Consider the following 20,411-nt stretch of genomic DNA (forward strand, 5'->3'; position numbering starts at 1 on the left):
TTTGGAAACAACTCCCACAGCATCTAGTGTTGGTCTTCAGATTTGGATTATAATTTTGGAGTAGTGAAATATAATTTCATAATAATGTTGTGCTCTTTTAATTGGCGATGGAAAGTAAGATGATGATGTTTTTTGCATCTGAAGCAAGAAAACGTGAGAGGAGAGATGAACACCGAGCTAGGGAGCGGGATGCATCTGGTGGGTCCTCATCAAGTCGGAGTGAACGAGGGCTAGACCGAAGACATGCCCCCAGTAGTCCCTCAAATGCTGGGTCCAGCCGCAGCCTCCGAGATTGGACGGATTCAACGCCTTGCTTCCGTGATGAACCTCTGACGCCATCCTATAAAATCAAGGATCCTACCTCCAAGTATGCATTACATCTAAGCTTCACCCATTCTATTTCTGGATGTGTACTCACTTTTAAACAAGGCCTAGCCTCACTTGAGCATGACTTCCCATTGGATAAGCAAGGGTAAGAAATTTTGCGTCTGGGCCAAGGTTGGATGCGTTGCCTCCAGACCTTAAACTGCAGTGCTCTTCTCCTGTCTGCATGTAGCAGGCAAGTGAAAGGTAAGTTTGTGCAATGGATCATGAAGCCTTAGTAACTGGCTCCCAAAAGTGCCTCATCCCAACTATCTACTCTGCTTTTCATTAAATTTTAAAATGCTATTATTGCCATTCTTTTTAGCTGTAGCATTATTTAAAATGCTGACAATTTAAATACGGGTTAAAGTATTAAAGATTTTATAAACTGACGGTGTATTATTTCGACCCTTTATGTAGAGTATTTAAATACTGTACTACTTAAAAACACCTAAGTATTAGCTGGTTAAAAATTATGTAAATTGTAACTGGGGTCATAGTAGTCCAATGGGTGGAGTGCTGGGCTGCTAGCAGTGGGACCCGGGAACTATTCCAGGTGATGCCTATGGGTAACCTCAGCTTCTTCTAAGCTGTGTGACTTTTCAGGAAACATCTTCCTGGAAAACCACATGTGGCCCACAGGAACTGGCAGTCATGAAGGAATTTACCTGTACCTTGTTAATGAGTGAATTTCATACACCACTGGGCTTGGTATTCTACATCAATACCCTGCGAGCCACCAAAAAGGTGTGTGGCAGGGGGTGCAGCACCAGAAGGAAAGGGTAAGGGATGAGGGGGTTAGGGTTTTTCAAATGGATGGGGAAAGGTGGGGGGAACCTGCAAAAAATATGTAAATATACTAGTATAACCATGCGAAGTCGCTACCATGTAGGTTAATGCTTATTATGTCGAGATGACTAGTGGGGGATTTCGATTACAAGCATTCTGGTCTCTTATTGTTCTTGGAAAGAATGACCATTTAAACCTGTCAGTCTTGCAGTCAATCTCTCTAATCTTATATTCGTGATCCCTCCGCCTGTAATACGTTGGGGTTCGTATTGTTCTTGATGTCATCGGAAAAGGACCCATCTTTAAATGTTTTTAATAAGTTTAATCTATAGTATATTGTAAACGCCGCTGTGTAAGGGAATCCCAGCCTAAATTTTCTAGCAAAGTAGTTACGCTACTGCGTTGGTCATAGCAATTTTTGACAAATCTAGCCCCCCTCCGCTGCACTCGATCCAATTCGGAAATCAAATTTATCTCTTGAGGATCCCGTATACCTGCAGCATACTCTAGGTGGGGCCTGACTAGAGCAAGAAAACATCGTTCCTTCACTTTTTCGTCACGTTTACCCAGCACTCTTTTTACAAATCCCAATTTTTTATTAGCACGACCGCATATTTCTCGTATGTGCTTTCCCCAGGACAGATCTTGAGTAATTGTTACGCCCAAGTATTTAAAGGAATCTACCCTCGCAATTTCTGTTTGTTTCAATTTGTAACTAAATGGGGGGGAGTTACTCTTTTCCTAAAAAAGTATTACTACGCATTTTTTGACGTTTAATTCCAATCGCCATGTATCGCACCAAGTCTGGATTGCATCTAGGTCGTTAGCTAACGTGACTCTGTCATCGCGACTTCGAATGTCCCCATAAATTACCGCACCGTCAGCAAAAAGACGGAGCCTGCTAATAACCACGGTACTGGGGTCACGTATGTAAATAAGAAATAAGAGTGGGCCTATGACACTTCCTTGTGGTACACCCGACGTGACCTTGACAGTAATGAATGATACACCGACCAGGACGACTGTTTGAACATGGTTTTTTTTTAAATTGTGTAATCCAGCATATAATACACCTGCGTATTCCATAAGTTTCCAACTTCGCGAGTAACTTGCAATGAGGGACTTTATGAAAAGCTTTTTTAAAATCTAGGAATATCGCATCAACTGGAATATTGCTTTCACCGGAAGGCATTATATCATGAACAAAGAGTGTGAGTTGAGTTTTGCAGGATCTACCCTCACTTCCAGAATTCCGCTAACGCCTTCTGGAAGGCCTTCTTGGCAGTGGACCTAGATGCTTTGTAATTCTATATGGTTTCATTGATTTTATCAGGGGAGGAATCTTCAACCGAATTTTTCATTCTGGCATGGCATGCCCTTTGCCGTCTTAATGATTTCTGTACTTCAGAGTTGTACCAACGGGGTTCCTTATTCTCTCTTATAGATTTACCCGGTATGAATCTCGGTATTGCTGAACGTGTTATCGCAAGAAAATTATTCCAGGTATCCTCGACACTCCTGGTTTTGCTTAATTCGTCAAATCTAAGAAAGGAAGAGTTGAATTCACATTTTAAGCCATCATAGTCAGCTTTATTGAATAAATAAATTTTTCTCTAAGGTTTGTTAATTTTTTCTATGCTTAAGGAAAATTTAGCGTTTACAGCCCTGTGATCACTGATTTCATCAATAACTCCTACATTTAAGACCCTTTCGGGTATATTAGTAGGTAATAGATCAAGAATGTTCTTTCCCCTTTTTGGTGAAGTGACTAATTGATGTAGGGAATTTGAGGAATTTCGCATAAATCCTTGTCTTTACCTCCATTTATAAAACCGTACGAATCCCAATCTACTGTGGGAACATTAAAATTGCCACTGATAATTAGTCTATGCTCATTGTTGTGGGATGTAAAGCTTTTTATCTGCCTTTCTAGATCTAGTATTGAGTTAACGCCAGCATGAGGTGGTCTATAATACGCACAGACATATATTCTTTTCGCACTGGGTATTTTTACTGAGCAGCAGTTATTTTCTATACAGTTATCTGGAAATAACTCAGCTTTACTGACGCTAGAGTTTTAGACTGCGATAAACACTCCTCCGGCTTTATTTTGTCTGTCATTTGTATGAACTTTGAAGGACTTGGGAAATATTTCGCTGTCTGCGATATTATCTGTTTCCCAACTTTCAGTTCCTATTATGATATATGACTCTGTGCTATGAATGAGGTGGTGAAATTCCGGTATCTTATTTTTTAAACTTCGGCAGTTAACTACTACTATGGAAATTATTTCTTCGTCTAGAACCTTCTTTGTGTTCGTTGGGGTCTGCTTTCTGGTGATGCTATTTAGTCTTTTTGTTGTCTTAATACACGATCGGTCTATATTCTGATAAATAATTCTTTCTTTTGTTTCATTAGCACTGTACGTACTTTGAGAAATCTCTTTAGGCAACCTAGTATTGTTAGACCCACTAATTGACCTACACTTTATAATATCGTTATCAGGGAAATTTATATTTAAATTTACTCCACTACCTAAGCTATGCATTATTAGGTGAGCTCTACCTCTGCCCATCAATCCATCCCTTTGGTTGATGCTCCTTTTTAAATTGTAAATGGCAATATGTATTTATATAAAATATGCTATCACTCTGAAAACCAATGCAGCATACATTTCATTATCTATTACTCAATATTTTGAAAGTTTTTACTTGCAAAAATGTATCGAAGATTACCAAATTTATTTTATTTAGCTCCTTGGTGATCAGAAACGCAATAAATTGGATAGTATTTGACCTGAGAAATCTTTTTTTTCCACCAAGGACTAGCTGGGATGATGATGATCCAACACCATCCCGCAAATCAAGTTGGGACCTCCCAACACCAGGACCCACGAGAAATTCAACGGAAAGAGAACTGTGGTCTGAGCGGTCGCAGAGGTGTGAAAGAGGATATCACTCGGAGAGGTAAGTTTTAGCCCGTCATGGACTAAATTGTCAAAATTCCAAACTTGGGTCTTTCATTTATGTTTTTTATTAGGTAAGTAGGGTATATTGTTCCACTTTGATTAATCACTATGCTTGAAATTGCTTTGCATTATTTTATAAATTGAATTATAGTTATAATGGCATAGTTAAAGAGCATAAAATATACGAGTCCAGCTTGAAGTATTGGACCTATAGCCGGGATAAAATGTTGCGATCTGATGTGGTTGCGAGCCTGATCCCCCTCAAATCCCCCTCCTCTGCACCTCCACACACTTCAGCCCACTGATTTTTCTACCGCTTGAAATACTACCAAAAGGCTTCTTTTGGAATGACTTGCAGCTCTGCCCTCACATTTTAAATTATATATCCTCTCTCCACTCTCAAATCTTCACAAAGGTCCAGGGTTCCTTTTTTTTGCCCAGAAAGACGGAATGAGCTGGAGATTTGTGGTGATGAAACTGCCTGTGTTTCGACTTACAGAGGTCTGGTCTTTTGTGTCAAACTGCCTCATGGAGACTGCGAAGAAATCCTATGCATTATTGTTTGCTTTTCTGGCGTGTATTTTTGATGCCAATGGCACAGTTGCCAAAAAAGGCAGCCGGCATCACCTTGACTTTTCTCTATACCTTTTTTGGGTCTTGTGGATGTGGAATGCTTCCATTATGATGACACTGCTTTTGTTTCTGGGCAATTCTCATGCACTCCTGACTTCTCTTGAGTGTTCAGGAACTAAAAATTGGTGTTGGTAGCGTCCAACAAGCCTTTCGCTACGTCTAGATGGAGTTGTTTCTGCTCCTGGCTTTTGGCAGCTTAGGTGCCAATTTCACCACCGCTCAGCACATATCTGAGGCCTCCCGTGAAATTTCATGGGTAGAATCTTTGCTCATTCCAACCTCGTAGGTGATCTTATGTAGACAATCTGCCGCTGTCAACCTCTTAGACTAGAACTACATTGCGAGCGAGTTTTGTGGTCTCTCATTCTCTGGTTGTGCAGCTGTCTTTGCAATGGTTGAACCACTCATGTTTATGTCTCCAAGCAACCAGCTGAATATGAATTCTTTCCACTTGAGAGTCGCAAAGCTCTTGACATAACTTGAAAATCTCTGCTACATTAAACAAACTAAAAATCCAACTCACCTATTCTACCGGGGCTCACGCAATGACTAGAAAACAGTGACTGATTTGATGTGGAACATGTCACCATTAGGACAAGAAAATTTAAGGTTGCATTCTATATAGATGGGTTTCATATTGATTGTTTTCAAAATTATATTGTTAGTTCTAACTGCCAAAATATACCAAAATACTATATTCATATGTATGGCACTGCCATGGCTCCACTGCTCCCATAATTTTTGTTATAAAAAATAGGGAATGAAATTTTTGGCTAATCAACCAATTCAGGTTGTATATAATTTAGATTTTTCTTTGCATATGCGTCTAATAAGTAAGCAAATCTGGAGAACTGTTATATTAGTAGTAATGGATTTAGGGGAGGCGACCAACGGCTGAGATCATTTGCTCCAATATGGACGGATGTGAAAGGTGGAGAGAAACCCCGCTTCTGCATCAGTCTTCTCTTAACGAGAGGCGCCAAGGGGTCCGTATTTTAACATCCCATTTGAGGGACATCGTACTCACTCAGAGTGCTCTCCACAAAGTACCTCGAGTAGGGACCGGGATGCCACTGTAAAATATATCTGCCACCTCTGGGATTCGAACCCGGAACTCTGGGTAGGATGCCAGCACGTTAGCCACCACGCCATCCCGATCCCCAAACTGTAATAAAACTGTTGTGATTTCATCTGTATTTCTGTCAAAATTCTATGCCTACTTGTTACCACCCTTGACTCGGGGATAAAACTAAAGCCCAACCCCTGGTATAATTAAAGCCAAATTTATCCTTTTGATTTTTGAGATTTTTTGTTCTTATACTTAGCATCCAGATGTAGCAGTTTACATTATTCCACAGATATGTGGCCCCTTTTGAAATGGTTGAACTCTTCCATTATTTGGGTTCTTCTTCCATTCCCATTATTGTTGGCGTGAAGTTAGAATTGCCGTTTCCTTGACTGCCCTAATATACCTTCTAGATTTGCATGCATCCTCTGTTCCATTGCCTGTTAGTTTAGGCTCACTTCATATGTTGTTAAATAATTCATGAGGAAAAATGGAAAAACAAATTATTTGAGTGGATTTTTTTTATCTTTCAGCATAATTTCCTTGTATCTGCCAAGAAACTGCGGGAGATGCCTTTTTCCAGCATTTCTCTAACTTTTTTAAGCCATCCTAAGAGTAGTATTCTAGAAGGTCCTCATAAAAGGCATTTGTTGGTGATTACAACCTCATTCAGTGTTAATTGTTTTCCTCAGAGTCATTTTTTCAGGTTTGAAAATAGAAAAAGGTCACTGGGGACCCTACTTAGTGAATGTGGTGGATATTGTAATGATTAAAACTTTGATTCCATAATATGCACCATCAAAACTGTGCAGGTGTGCACCCATGCATCGTCTTTATGGTAAAGAATTTTTGTATTTGCTAAATGAAGACTTTTTTCTTGTTTTCTTCTATCAACCAGTTTAATAACTTGACTCATAATACTCTTCATTTATTTTTTGTCCTTTTTACAAGAAATCATGGTGTATAATTCCACGTGCATCCTAAAAAACCATGGTCATGACCTTGTTGGCCGATTTCACTGCCTTCACCTTCTTCGAAGCCAGATCGCCTTTAGAAACCCATTGTTTCAAGTGATCCTTTGTCCCTGGAGTGCAGTGGTGTATCCATGTTTCATCCGCAGTTGATGTTTAAACTCATCAGGATTTCCACAGAAGAGTAGCAAACCGAATCGGCTGTTCAATTGTGTTTATTCTCCATTGAGAGCAATTGCAGGATCCATCTCGTCAAGATTTTCATGCCCAATATTTGTTCAAAAACACGATACCTTGTGATATGCCTGTGGCCTCAACTATTTTGCAAACCGTGCATCGTGGATAACTAAAAACCATATTGTGTATTATTCAAAACATTTCAGAGGGAGTCACTTCCACAGGATGTCCCAAACAGGGTTCATCATTTGTGGATCTACGTTTAAACTCATTTACTTAATTTTAAACATTCGCTAACTCAGGAGCAGATGTTCCATGAACTTCATCCAACTCTGCTGTGATCTTTCAGAGTTAAACCTTTTAAAATGAATTGTCTCAATGAACCATGAAAATGAAGCCGTGTGATGGAGGCAGCTGAAGCTTAGACGGTATTTTAGTGTGAGATGAGGCTTACTTAAAGCAAAACATTTCCATTACTACAAGTGCCATCTCTTTGTTTTGGTAAGACATTAATGAAGGATCTACATATAATAGCGTGGCTTTAGATTATTACAGTAATGTTGCTCTCTCTAACCAATGGAATCCATCCAGCTTCATCCTTCAATCAGGGAGTCCAGCAATGTAAAAAACTCAGATAATTTTTTCAGGCTGGAGAAATCAGGGCATTGAAGTATTTTTGGGTAAAAGTCTTGAAGGATGAAACTTGGGCTTATTTGTTTGGGTTGGGTGGCATTCCTGCATGTTTTAGGACTCCACTGGCCGTACTCTGGCTGATTGAATGAGGCTGCAGCATTGCGCATATCCCCCTTTCCCTTCCCCTCCTGGACAGCACTGCAGGCCATGCATCGTGCGCCACTGCACATTTGAGGGGGAGGAGGGGCGGTGGTGGTTTGCTTGCTGCTGCCTACATGCCCATCAGTATGGGCCCCACTTCCCTCACTTGTTGACACTCGTCCATCCTTGAATGGAAAGAATCCTTCCCGCCCTTTCTAAGTTCCTTTCTACTAATTGTGTGTCACCATGTGGTGAGAAGTAAAATGGTGAATTTGCGATTATTCCATTTCCCTTTTGTATATCGCTCAAAAATCAACTTCATTTGCGTGAAATATTTCCATGGAAATATGAACAATTTTGCTTGGTAAACTCAGGAAAATGTTAAATTCAGATCTCTCCCATATTATCCATATGCACTCCTCATGTAGGACCCCATGCCCGCCCACCATTTTCTCCCGGCGGCTATCTTTCTCTTGGACTCCCATTAGTGTTTTTCCCATTCAGAAATAGAAAGAAGAAAACTTATTACAAATATGACCTTCATTCTGGGCCATCCATTAATTCATAAACATCCTTGTTCCATCCCAAGTACAAATTTCAGGGCCCACACTCCCTCGCAACTCCATCCTGCCGAGGCTCGTTTGAAATCTGCCAGCATCCAAACTGCACATTCCAAAAACCCTTGTGCGTGCACTTGGTCTGCAACATAAAATCATAGACTTCTGGTAGGGTGACGGAACACATTTTTTGGTGCTCGACATAAAATCTTGACCTTGAATCAACACTGACCTCTGCACCCTTACAATTTATATGTTATCACCCTCTGCCTCCATTGATTTCATGTACTTGGCTTCAGTTTTCAATACTTGTTTCACATCAGGTGTTGTATTCTGTGACTAGTATTACTCGAGATGAGCCACTGCTGGTGATATAACTTTGCTTATCGCTACTGCTATGACTTCATAATGCGTATAAAGAGTGATGAGCTACCACCAGTGATATAAATATCTCCATCTGTCTCCACCATCCTGATTCTTTATCCTGGAAAGGGACAGTCCTCACATTCAAAAAGGTGGTAAGGCATCGCCTCCTCAGGAGGTGCTCTCCTTTCATTATTTCTCATTGTGGGATTAATGCACTCAGTATCTTGAACAAATTTCAACTCACATTGAAGTTGTTTTTTATGTACCTCTATGGATTCCAATAGTATGGCTCAAGAATTTTCTCTTTTGTACGTGATGTGCACTATAAATGCTGACTGCGGCTGGGTAGGAGGCAAAACTAGAGACAAAATCTCATTTGAATTGTTGCATTCCATCCATCATTCCCTTCTTCACATTTTCATTGTCAGTTATCCCTTGATCTTCTCAAATGCAGTGGAACCATGCTTAATGAACATAATTCATTCCACAATTGTACTCATAATATGTACTGCTCCTAAGAGAAACAGTTTTTCCGGTATAAATTAATGTTAAATACAATTATGCATTCCATGCATAAAAAAGTACATATTATATTTTTGTTTAGTTTATGCAAAGAAAATTATGCACGCATTGTTAAGGATTGTGAATCGTTTCATCTTTTTTTCCCTCATGGAATGAACCAAACTGGAATCCAAATTTAATTTGCATGAAACAAATGACATTCAGTCTGTTCTTCTGACTTAACACTCCATTGAAGGCTCATGCTCTTTCTGAATGGTGAAAAGCTGTGGTTTAGTTTTCAAGTTGCTGCTTGCGTTGGAACCTTTCATTATCTTGTTTGAGACCTGTGTCGTCACAATAAAAACCTGTTAATGATAGGTAACCCTTAGAATCTATAAGTTTCTTGAAGTTGTTGGTGAATTCTCGTGCTGCCTTTGCCCTGGACCTTGCTGCTTCTCTGTGCCTCACGATGCTGTGGATGCCAGTTCTTCTCTTAAACTTTGAACCACCCACAACTTCTTTTGTAAAATTTGTTGTCTCAGGCATAACTTTATGGAATTTGCATAACATATTGAAATGTAATGAAATAATTGACTTTGTAATTCCACCCACTTTATTTTTAAAAAATGCGACCCCGGTTTTGACGTTGAACGTCGTCATCAGGTGGTCCTCATAGAAGCACGCTGGCTCTATATACCTTCTGATCATAGGAGGGGGGGGTTGGTCAGAGAGGGAGGTTGGAGGGGTAAAAAAGGTTACAGTGTAGCTGGGAAGAAAAGAGAATTACATTTACAATGTAATTCTCTTTTCAGGGATGATGATAGCCACTCGGTTTTTGGCCATTTTATATACATGCGCGCTCGGGTTCAGGTGACTTCTGATTGGTCTGACGGGGGAGCTTCCTGATTGGTCGCCGGGTCGTTGTGCTTTGCTCCTCTCTACATCTACATAATACCCCGCAAGCCGCCGTGAGGGCATGTGGCGGGGGTGTTAGGTGACCACCCGTAAAAAGGAACAATACTATATGCAAAACAGCAACATGGAAAATTACACCAAAAGCAGCGCACACAATCACGCAACAATCCCTTCATCCAACACTCATGCGAACACATATGCCATAAATCAACAAGCAACTGCACCCCAGAATGCAGCACGAAAGCCATCCAACAACACGCAAGAATGTGAAACACCACTACCACATGAACATGCACCACAAAACACTCTACCCCACGAAGAGACTCTAAAAGGCAGGGAATGCGGCCCAACGTTACAGGTAGCAGGAATTTCTGGCCCTCAGCTCCTGGCCGGCTCCTTTCTCTTCTCACCTGCATTAGCCCAGGTTTCCATGTGTGGCTGAGGAAATAGCCGGAAACCCTGTTGAAATTCCGTCCTGCCATTCTAATTTCGAGAGATTCCTTGATAATGCGGTCCCAGTAACCACCGGCGCGGGCAAGTAGCTTGGTCCCGTTGAAATCCATTGAGTGATCCATCCCGATGCAGTGCTCGGTGATGGCTCATTTTTCCACCTGCCCTAGTCGTAAATGTCTTTTATGTTCCTTCAACCTCGTCTCGATGGTCCGTCCTTTCTCTCCAATGTAGACATCCCCGCAGGTACACGGGACTTGGTATATTCCCGGGGTCTTTAGGCCAATTGGGTCCTTTGCTCTGGCCAGCAAGTTTCTAATTTTCCCCGGTGATTTATGGATTGCCTCGATTTTATGCCTCGCCAGTATCCTGGATATTTTCCCGGAGATCGAGGTGACGTACGGCGAGCAGGCCCTGGCTAATGGTTTTTCTTTTTCCTCAACCGTGCGTGGTTGCGGGTCGAAGGACCTTTTTAGGGCCAAGGAGATTTCGCGTCCACTCAACCCATTCTGGAGGAAGGAGGTTTTCAGGTAGTTCATCTCCTCTGGCAAGTTATTTTTGTCGGCAATGGTCCCGGTTCGTTGGAAGAGTGTGTTCAGCACTGCTCGTCTTTGGGATGGGTGGTGGTGGCTGTTTCCATTGAGGTACAGCCCAGTGTGCGTCGGCTTCCGATACACACCATGTCCGAGTGTGCCTTAGCTCTTACGTTGAACCAGGATGTCGAGGAAAGGGAGTTTGCCGTCGATATCCAATTCCATGGTGAAGGATGTATTGGGGTGCTGGCGATTCATGTGCCCCAGGAATTCATTAAGTGCAACCTTCCCATGTGGCCAAATCACAAAGGTGTCGTCTGCATACCGGAGAAAATGTTTTGGGCGGAGCAGGGCTGACTTTAGTGCCTTTTCTGCAAAGTCTTCCATGAAGAAGTTTGCTATGGCGGTGGAGAGAGGAGATCCCATTGCCACTCCATCTGCTTGCTAGAAGTATTGCCCATCATACAGGAAGTATGTGGAGGTCTAGACGTGGCGAAATAGCATCACCATGGCAGCGTAGAACTTGGCGTCCAGGAGGCAGTCAGTAGGAAGTATCGGTCAGGGGGACCCATGTGAAAAGGGATACCACGTCCAAACTAACCAGGATATCCCCTTCTGCTAGATGGATTTCATCCAGGATTTTTACAAAGTCTGCAGAGTTTCTCAGATGATGCTCACAGCAGCCTACATGTGGCAACAAAACGCTGGTGAGGTGCTTCGCTAGGTTGTAGGTGGGGGAGCTGATGGCACTCACAATTTGTCTCAGTTGTGCTCCGATTTTGTGCATCTTGGGTAATCCGTATAATCTCGGCAGGGCTGGTGCTTTTGGCCTCAAGTTCTTAGTAATTTTGCAATTGCAATGCAATCGCTTTTCATTTATCCATATGAGTAGCAACCATTCAACATTGGGTAGGATAAATAACCATTGCCTAGATATTCTTGTCGCTCCCCTTGGAGCATGTATAAAAGTGGCCTAAAGTTCTTGGTCTTGCCCATAGATGGCTTAATTACTCGCATGATTTTTGTTCTCTCGTGTTGACCCAACTGTGAGTAGATGACACTGGACAACACCCCTGCCCACAGAAGTGTCTTGGCAATGGGAAAATTGAGGGATTTGCACTGTGACACACTGGAACATCCACACTATTCCCAAAGTGCGGTTCACTCTGACTTTCACCTCTTCCAAAGACTTAAACGTTTCCTAGCTGGTCAACTTTTATATTGTCCAATCAAGAAGCGATTGCTGACAAGTACTTTGAAGCACTTCTGGAAGAACATCACAGAGTTGGTATAATGGCACTGGATCACCGCTGGATGAAATATATTAATATTGAATGCCATTATGGTGAAAAATAAAATGTTTTTGAGAACATAAATTGTCAGTTTCATCACCTGGCCGAGAATGTCTCGGGCAGCAAGACTGAGGAGATACAAAGGTGATCTCCTTAATCTTGTTGTTTGTGAGGATAGTGTAAATCGTTGACGTGCATGCTGGACCAGCCACGCTCACACATCATTCTCTTTTTTCAAAGATTTTACTTTTCATTTCTACGATTATTTTTATTTTCTTATGGTTGTCCTCTTATGACTTTTTCTTTGGAGATTTTCTGTCTATTGGGGCTATTAACTGGGCTCAGCAAACCCATAAATAATATGTCTGAATGCAAGTTCTTAAAAATGTCTGGTCACTAGCGACACTAAGATGCTATTGGAAACAGTTCCAAACGCAGACTGAAGCTGCCAGTGCGAAATCAATCCAGGACTTCCCCTTTCCTCATCACTCATTGCACCAAATATTGCTCATTAAATGAGCCAGTTTAAATAATATTTTTGCTCATAATGGGAATAATGCATGGTGCTCATTAAGTGATGTGCATGTTAAGCGAGGTTCCATTGGTCTAAAATTCCCTTTTGACACAGTCATGCACCCAGGCACCTCCCTTGATCTACTTTCTGACAATCTAGCACAAGCTCTTTTTTATCTGCCCTTTCTTCTGCACATAAACGATCAACCCTGATGGTAGCCTATCCTTTGACATTGCTTTAAGCTTTGAAACTACATAAGGAGTTAGTTTCTTTCCTTTGGTTGTGATTGCGAACATTGTGGAAGTTTTAGTTCTAATTTGGTTTACAACCTTTAGTATTTTAAGTGGTGCTAGATAGGGTATCAAAACAAACTTGAGTTTGATCGGCATTTTTCATCGGCCCTAGTAGGCAGCTGTGCTTTGAATGCATGTTTATATGAGGTCTATTCAAAATGTTCCGGAACTTTATTTATTACAAATAAAATACTAACCTAACAAATTATTGGTCAGGGTAGTCTTAAAATTAGTCTCCTCCCCAACGTATGCACTTATCCCAACTGTGTTTCCCCTTTTTGAAACAGTCCTGGAACACTTCTCTTGGAATGCTAATTAGCTCCTCTGTTGAATTTTTCTCAGTCTCTGGAATGGTTGCAAATCTTTTTCCTTTGAGCGGGGTTTTTAGTTGGGGGAACAGGAAAGAGCCACATGGGGCCAGGTCTGGTGAGGAGGGTGGGTAAGGAAGCGGTAAGCGGTCTTGTTTTTGGCTGAAAACTCATGAGTTCTGGGAGTTGAATGACCCGGCGCATTGTCGTGGTGAAAAAACCACTCGCCACTCTTCCAGAGTTTGGCCCGTTTCCACGTGATTCCCATCTTAGGTGTTTCATAACCCCCAGGTAGTGCTCCCGAATTGACTGTCTGGCCTTTAGGTAGATATTTGTGATGCACAACCACATTTGCAATGAAAACAACGGTGAACATCGCCTCGACATTCGATCAAACAGTTCCTGACAGACTTGAACTCCATGTTGATTTTGGTCTGCTGTCATCAGACGAGGCACGAATTTGGTGGCGATTCAAAGTGTCCTCAATTTTTCAGTCAGGATTCCATAGTACAAACCAATTGAGATGCCACACTCTTCTGCAAGTTCCCTGATCGTCAAATGCCAATTTGTATGAACAAGATCATGAAGTTTCTAGATGTGGAGCTCATCAGTCAATGTAGGTGGTCTCCTGGAACGCTCGTTGTCTTCCGCTGATTGGTGCCCCTTTTTGAACTGGGTAAACCACTCATAACATGCAGTATTTTACGTAGCATCCTCATCATAAGCATTGGTAATCAAGTTTTCGTGTGGGATTTGCAGAGTTTCGGGCAGAATTTCACTGAGCAATGCTGCTGCTTCAAAAAGCTCATATCAGCAGATCTGTATTTTTACTGCACTCCACAAACACCCATTCACATAAACGGCCGTAACTAATCAACAAAACAAGATGTTAAAGAAGTGGTTGAAGGCAGTTATTTGGGAAGTTGCCGTGGGCACAACCCCTCCAAGCAAATCAAAATATAACCAACTGGAGGCCCGCTATTTAAAATATTCAGGGAACCTTTTGACCATAACTAATCAACTAATCAGGATATCAACAAAGTGACTGAAGGCTATCATTAAGGAAGTTTCTGCTGGCACAATGCCTCCAACTGGATTATAAATAACCAACTTGAGGTGCACTATAAAAGATAAGTTTGGGAACCTTTTGAACAGACCTTGTACGTCTGGAATTCAAATTAACTTCTCAGCATAGTCATTGGCTAGGATTGGAATTATGCCATTAAAGAAAAATACTTTTCCTTTTCATCATCCTGCATCAACTGATGCCTGCCTTGAAATTTATACATGGAATCCTTGACTCTTCCGAAGCTGTCATCATCAGATCTTCTAAACTAATGGCATAGCTCTAGCTTCATTAGCCATCCAAAACAATTTTCAAAGCCTTCAAATCCTTTGTAGGTCCTCTGAATGTCTTCCTGGTTAAATTTCTTCCTTGCAGATTTAAATGTATTTAAATGCTTTTGCCATAAACATTTACTGTACTTGTAATATGCTTGTGTAAAGGTTTACCTTAAAATACAGAATTTCAATGAAAAAAATCAAAGGTTGACCTATATAAATATTAGAGGGGTATTTATATTAACTTAAAAAAAAGATATTATTTGTATATGAGTTCAACTTCTATAAGATTGCAATTCAAAATTTACTGCCTACAGCCGTGTAATAATAATATTACAGTTATGACTTTCTTGCCTCAAAATCTACTTCTGGCTGTTACAGTGAAGGAGTAAAAGCAAGCAATTACAGCGGTATTAATTGGCATTCCGATTTGAGGCAGTACTTGCAGCAGTGGTGGTAATTTCAGGAAGGTGCAGTAGGAGAAAAATCCTTTACCTCGCCACCTCAGCATTCAAACCTCTGTTACTATCTTCAATATTCCTGCCTTCTTCAAATTTCTCTTAACATAGCCCTCTTCCCCTTCCATAACTAAATCTTCATGGTTTTTTTTCTACTTATTCCATTTTATTTTTTTACATTCTTCTCCATACTCACCTCTCAAAAGCTTCCAATCTACAAGTGTCTTCCTGCCTCAATGACCAAGTTATATATTCCATACTCCATGTCAAATATTTCAATAGTCTCTTTATTGTCTTTGTTTAAGGCCCCTCTCACAAACTCTCACCACTTTGTGAAAGCTTCTTTCCTTAAGGCAATTTTTCTTTTACTTCCCTTACTACTTTGCACATTTCCTTCCTTAATTACTCCTTTATTGTTTATTTGTTCTACCTGTTCAAAACCTTGGCATGCTGGAAGGGCTTGTGGGTTCCGAAGACCCCTAGAGTTATCGTGGTGGAGCAATGGGAATTGCTCCTGATAGGGTCACCCATGCACAGGCCAAAGGTGAGGTGCCAGGCTAAAGGCAGTTCACCCAGCATCGGTTCCTCAATGAGGTGGCCACTTGAATAATGGTGTCTTAGTAATAACAATAGTGAAGAATTCAAAAGGAAACCACCCCAATTATTCTTCCAGCCTGCTCAGTCTTCACAGTTCTGGTGATGCAGTGGCATATATCCCTGCTGCCAATTGTTATCAAAATGAGAAAGGTGTCAGCCAATGGAATTTCAATCCGTAGAGTGGGCATGATGAAAGCTTCGACTCGACTTTAAATGCTCCATGTATCACTTAAACATAAAAATTCAATTCTGAGTCTTCTGCTGAAGCTGTTTTTCACCTTTCTTGGTATGTTAGAGCATTCATATTTGTAGTATTTTATAAATTTGAGCAATCCAGTTGTCTCAAACCTGGTTTATTCATTTAGATGCTGAAGTCCTACCATTTAATCATTAGCTGTGCAAGGAGCCACAATTGTGGCCCACTACTGATGATGTATGCATGCTGCGTGGGGTTATTGAAGGCTACCAGTCATTAATGATTTGGGGGCACTGCAATTTTGCTCTCTTTTGGTCTCTAGGTCTGGCGAGAAACGCAGAGGGATTTCAGGTGAGAGTCCTGCACCTACTCCAGCCCACAAGTTTAACAGCTGGGTTAAAGACAGGAAGAGCACTGGTGCGACACCTATTATTGGCCGAGGTACGTAGTAAGAAAAATTCTCTGCTAACATTTGGAGGGCAATACTAAAGCATTTGGCATGCTAAGTTAGTCCAGAAGTCAGGTTGAATTTGAAATGTTAATATGATCAAATTGACATAGCCTTGTTAAACTTGATTTCTCCCAAGTAAAGTTTGGTAGCTCAATTCATTAATATCTCTGATTTCATAAAGTGAAGGAAATATGGGAAAAATGTTTATTTTTAAATATTTTTCCTTCAACGTGTATGAAATTGATCTTTCATAGTATTCTGTTGCTTTAATTGCCACCAGTTCACTGTTTCATTTTCCTCTTTACTCGGAGTATAACAAGTGACCCACAGAACAAGATGAAACCTCAACTGTATTGAATTGTTAAATCTATGACTTAGGTATTCTATTGTTTACTCGTTATGCCAGTGTAATGCAAAAGAAAATACGCCAAGCATAAACACTTTCACCACTTCAAAAGAATAATATTTTCCCTCTTTTTTCTCTTGAAAAGCCTACTGTGAGGTGTCTCCCCTCTTTTGCAACTCCCCCATCCTTCCTCTCCCTCTCCTCTCCCTCCTCCTTCTCCTCTCTCTCTTTCCTTTTCCTCTCCCCCCACTCTCCCTCCCTCTCCTCTCATTCCCACAGTATAGATCTAGTTGTACCTCTGCACTCTGATTATTATTTACTTAGAAGTAAACCTCTTTTTCTCACTTAAGATGGTCTCCTCAGCATTATCAATTACTTGTGCATGGAAATACCTTCGTGGACACCAAGCTCTTTTGAGCTTACACGGGCCCAAATGACTCTTGAGCGCTATCTCTATTCCTGCATGTGCCTCCAACGACATCACCATTGACTCCCAAGATATTCTGAGCCCAGACTTCAAAGACACTGACATGATCCACTTTAAATTGCCACCTGCACCCAGGACAGGCCCCTAAGTTTTGGATTTGCTAGGCTATTGGAATGAAAACATAATGTTTCTGTGAAGCATAACAAAGGAAACAGAACATGCTTCATTTGCCCACCATGGGAATGAGCAGTCTCTGTCTGAGATGACGCCTCGCTGGCGCTGCCTCCTCCCTCCTTCCCCCCTGCCTCCCTCTCTCCCCCTCTTCCTGATCGCATGTGCACTAGACACTCGCGCAAAGCCTTCTTCTCAATGCAGTGCATAACATTTTCGGAAACCTTTTTAAAATATTTATTTTGGCATTACCTATCCATGTTAAGCACATGTTATAACATTAAATTATTGATTTATTGAGTCCAAATCCAATTTTCTGCTTTAAGCCTGGAAATAATGCATTTGTCAGTATTCCCCCAACTGAATGAATCCTCTCCATTGAACAGTTTGTGGCTTAGATAAAAAGTTAATTCAGTGCTGCTTTTGCCAAGAGTGGAGTTATTTTGGTTTTTCCTTCAGGTTAACTAATCGCAAATAGATAGTGGCTACTTTAGGGCGCTCTTAGATTTCAGTTTGAATTTCCTCCACCGCTGGAGGCACTAAGGAGCTGCTGGCAATCCTTGTGTTCCACGGTCCCTCATAATTTGTCAAAATGAAACCAGAAAAAAAGTCTTCTTGATGATAAAATGTAATTTGTAAAGAGACCACAAAGTTGAATACATTTTCATTTGATATATTTTGACAGAATTGGATATTAGAGTCATGACATAATGGAGTCGATATGTTTATAATGAAAAACTATAACTTTGTAACTCCATTGTATTTTATTGAGACGCACCTAGCTGTCCAGATTGATATTGATGGAGGATGACATTGAGAAGGAAAAGAACAAAATCTTGGACCACCAATATTGATTTGTCCGTAATGGCTTTTTCTCTGGTCTCGAAAACCTAAAAATTTCTTTGGATTTTTAGAGTGAAATGACGTGGCCTATCTCAACATCATGTCTTTCTTCTACTTTCTTCCACGTGAGCTAATGGTCATAAATGTTTAATTTGGTAAAGTATCTTTCATTACTTTTTCTTTCTCCTCATGTAGAGTGAGAGGGAACTTAAAATACCCTTGCCTTATTTAATGTGGCCTCTGGATTTTCGCTCCCTCTCTAAAAAGAGGGAAAAATAAGTAGCTTACCCATATCTGTTCCATCTTGTTGAAAAATACTTATAGTACATGGTTGTGATTTTGGTAGGTGCATGGGTGGGTTAAGTGGAAGATTTATGCTTGCTGTACTGAACTTAGTGAAAAAAGTGTCTAATTGCTCCCTTTTTTTTAAGTCTGGGAATTCCTAAAATTGCCCTCCACAGTGAGTGGCAGCCTTGGATGCCTGTGTCGTTAGATTATACTTTATCTGATACTCTGATGTTATTATTGGCATTTCGTAACACAATGCATTGAAAATGTAATCTTTATTTTATTAGACTACTATTAAACTATAATATTTGTATAGCCCTTTCATTGTGCACAATTTGCCATTCTTTAGATGTCACTAATTAAAACTTTTCCCTTAACAATCATCTGTCACTTTCTCGTCCATCAAATATATTTTGGCCTCTGCATGTGCTAATTGTTCCGTGGACTCTTGAGTCAAGTACAGCTGTCAGATAAGATATCCATCCCTCCAGTCTACTGCCTTTCACAACTTCCCTAAGTCTTTATTTGCCCTTAAGCATCATTGATACTTTGGGATGTGATCACTGCAAGTCACGTGTTATCATATTCACTTTTTTCCACCTTCATGCTGCAGGTTGAATTCCACTTTACACTCGTAATCAATAGTTTTCCTTGATGTCTTATCTGCATTATCTGTTGATGATGGCATTTTCTTCCCACTGGTAATTTTTCAGATGTTTCCGTATTATCCTTTCTACAAAATGATGCTGCTGGATTCAAGTCGATGATTGCATAGTATTTGAGTTCATGGTGTAGTAGCTAGTGTTCAGTTAATAAGGGAATGTCACTCTTTTTCTCTTAAAGAAGTACAAGGGTAACTAGAAAAGTTCTCAGAATGGAATAGAAATGAATGACATATCTCAGTGAAACTTTTTATTTTTCAATGTAGTCTCCGTGCACACTAATGCACTTGGTCCAGCAATGTTTCAATGTCTTGATCCCCTCTCGAAAATTAGATTCCTTCAGGCCTGCAAAATTCCCATCTACTTCAACTGTTCTTTGTTTGAAGAAAATTTCTCTCCACAGAGGAAAATTTTGAGCTTTGAAGGGATGAAAATCTAATTGAGCCAAATCAGGCAAATAAGGTGGGTATGGCAACAATTCGTCTTTCAGTTCACGTATTTTTGCCATGGCAACAATGCTCGTGGGTGGGTGTGCATTGTCTTGATGAAAGATGACTTTCTTCCTTGCTAAATCTGGCCTTTTTTCATGTATCTTTTGCTCTAGTTGGTCCAGTAGGCTAGTGTGGTATTTTCCAGTAATTGGTTGACCAGTGGGAAGATAATTTATCAGCAGAATCCCTTTCGCATCTCATAAAACTGTAGCCATCACTTTTCCGGCCTACCATGCTTCCTTGGCTTTCTTTGGTGGTGGTTAATCAATAATTTATCCCCTGCTTTTTGACTGTTGTTTTGTCTCTGGGGTATAGTGGTGGCCCCAAGTCCCATCTGTGGTGACAAACCATTGCATCTTGTTGGCTGCTCTTAAAGCGAGTCAAACATTGCTATGCATTTGTGATTCTGCTTCAAGAGTCACAGCACCTATCTAGCAGATAATTGTATCGTATCTGATTCCACTATTAAAATGTAATATGCAGGGGCGTATTAACCCCATTTGCCACCCTACGCTATAGTCAATGTCTGCCGCCCCCCTGAGGATTAATTTTCTACATTTTCACATTAATGAAAAGAATGTATCCATTTATTCTTTTTCGAGTACTTATACAACTGGAAAAATGGAAAAAAATGGAACCTTTTTCCTAAAAAAAAAATGCGCGGAATTTT

At 40.7% G+C, this 20,411-nt stretch overlaps 1 protein-coding gene across 1 annotated transcript in view; it reads left to right on the forward strand.

Annotated features, from left to right (window-relative positions):
* The window catches only part of LOC139689645 (pre-mRNA-splicing factor ATP-dependent RNA helicase PRP16-like), an 81,370-nt gene that overhangs the window by 9,127 nt on the left and 51,832 nt on the right, over window positions 1-20,411 (forward strand). The window contains exons 4-6 of the mRNA XM_071586825.1: window positions 145-367; window positions 3,975-4,118; window positions 16,385-16,503. Of these exons, the coding sequence (XP_071442926.1) occupies window positions 145-367; window positions 3,975-4,118; window positions 16,385-16,503 (486 nt within the window). The remainder of the gene's footprint in view (window positions 1-144; window positions 368-3,974; window positions 4,119-16,384; window positions 16,504-20,411) is intronic.

This window comes from Hetaerina americana, unplaced genomic scaffold (assembly GCF_022747635.1).
Source record: "Hetaerina americana unplaced genomic scaffold, ioHetAmer1.1.p SCAF_263, whole genome shotgun sequence".
Lineage (NCBI taxonomy): Eukaryota > Metazoa > Arthropoda > Insecta > Odonata > Calopterygidae > Hetaerina > Hetaerina americana.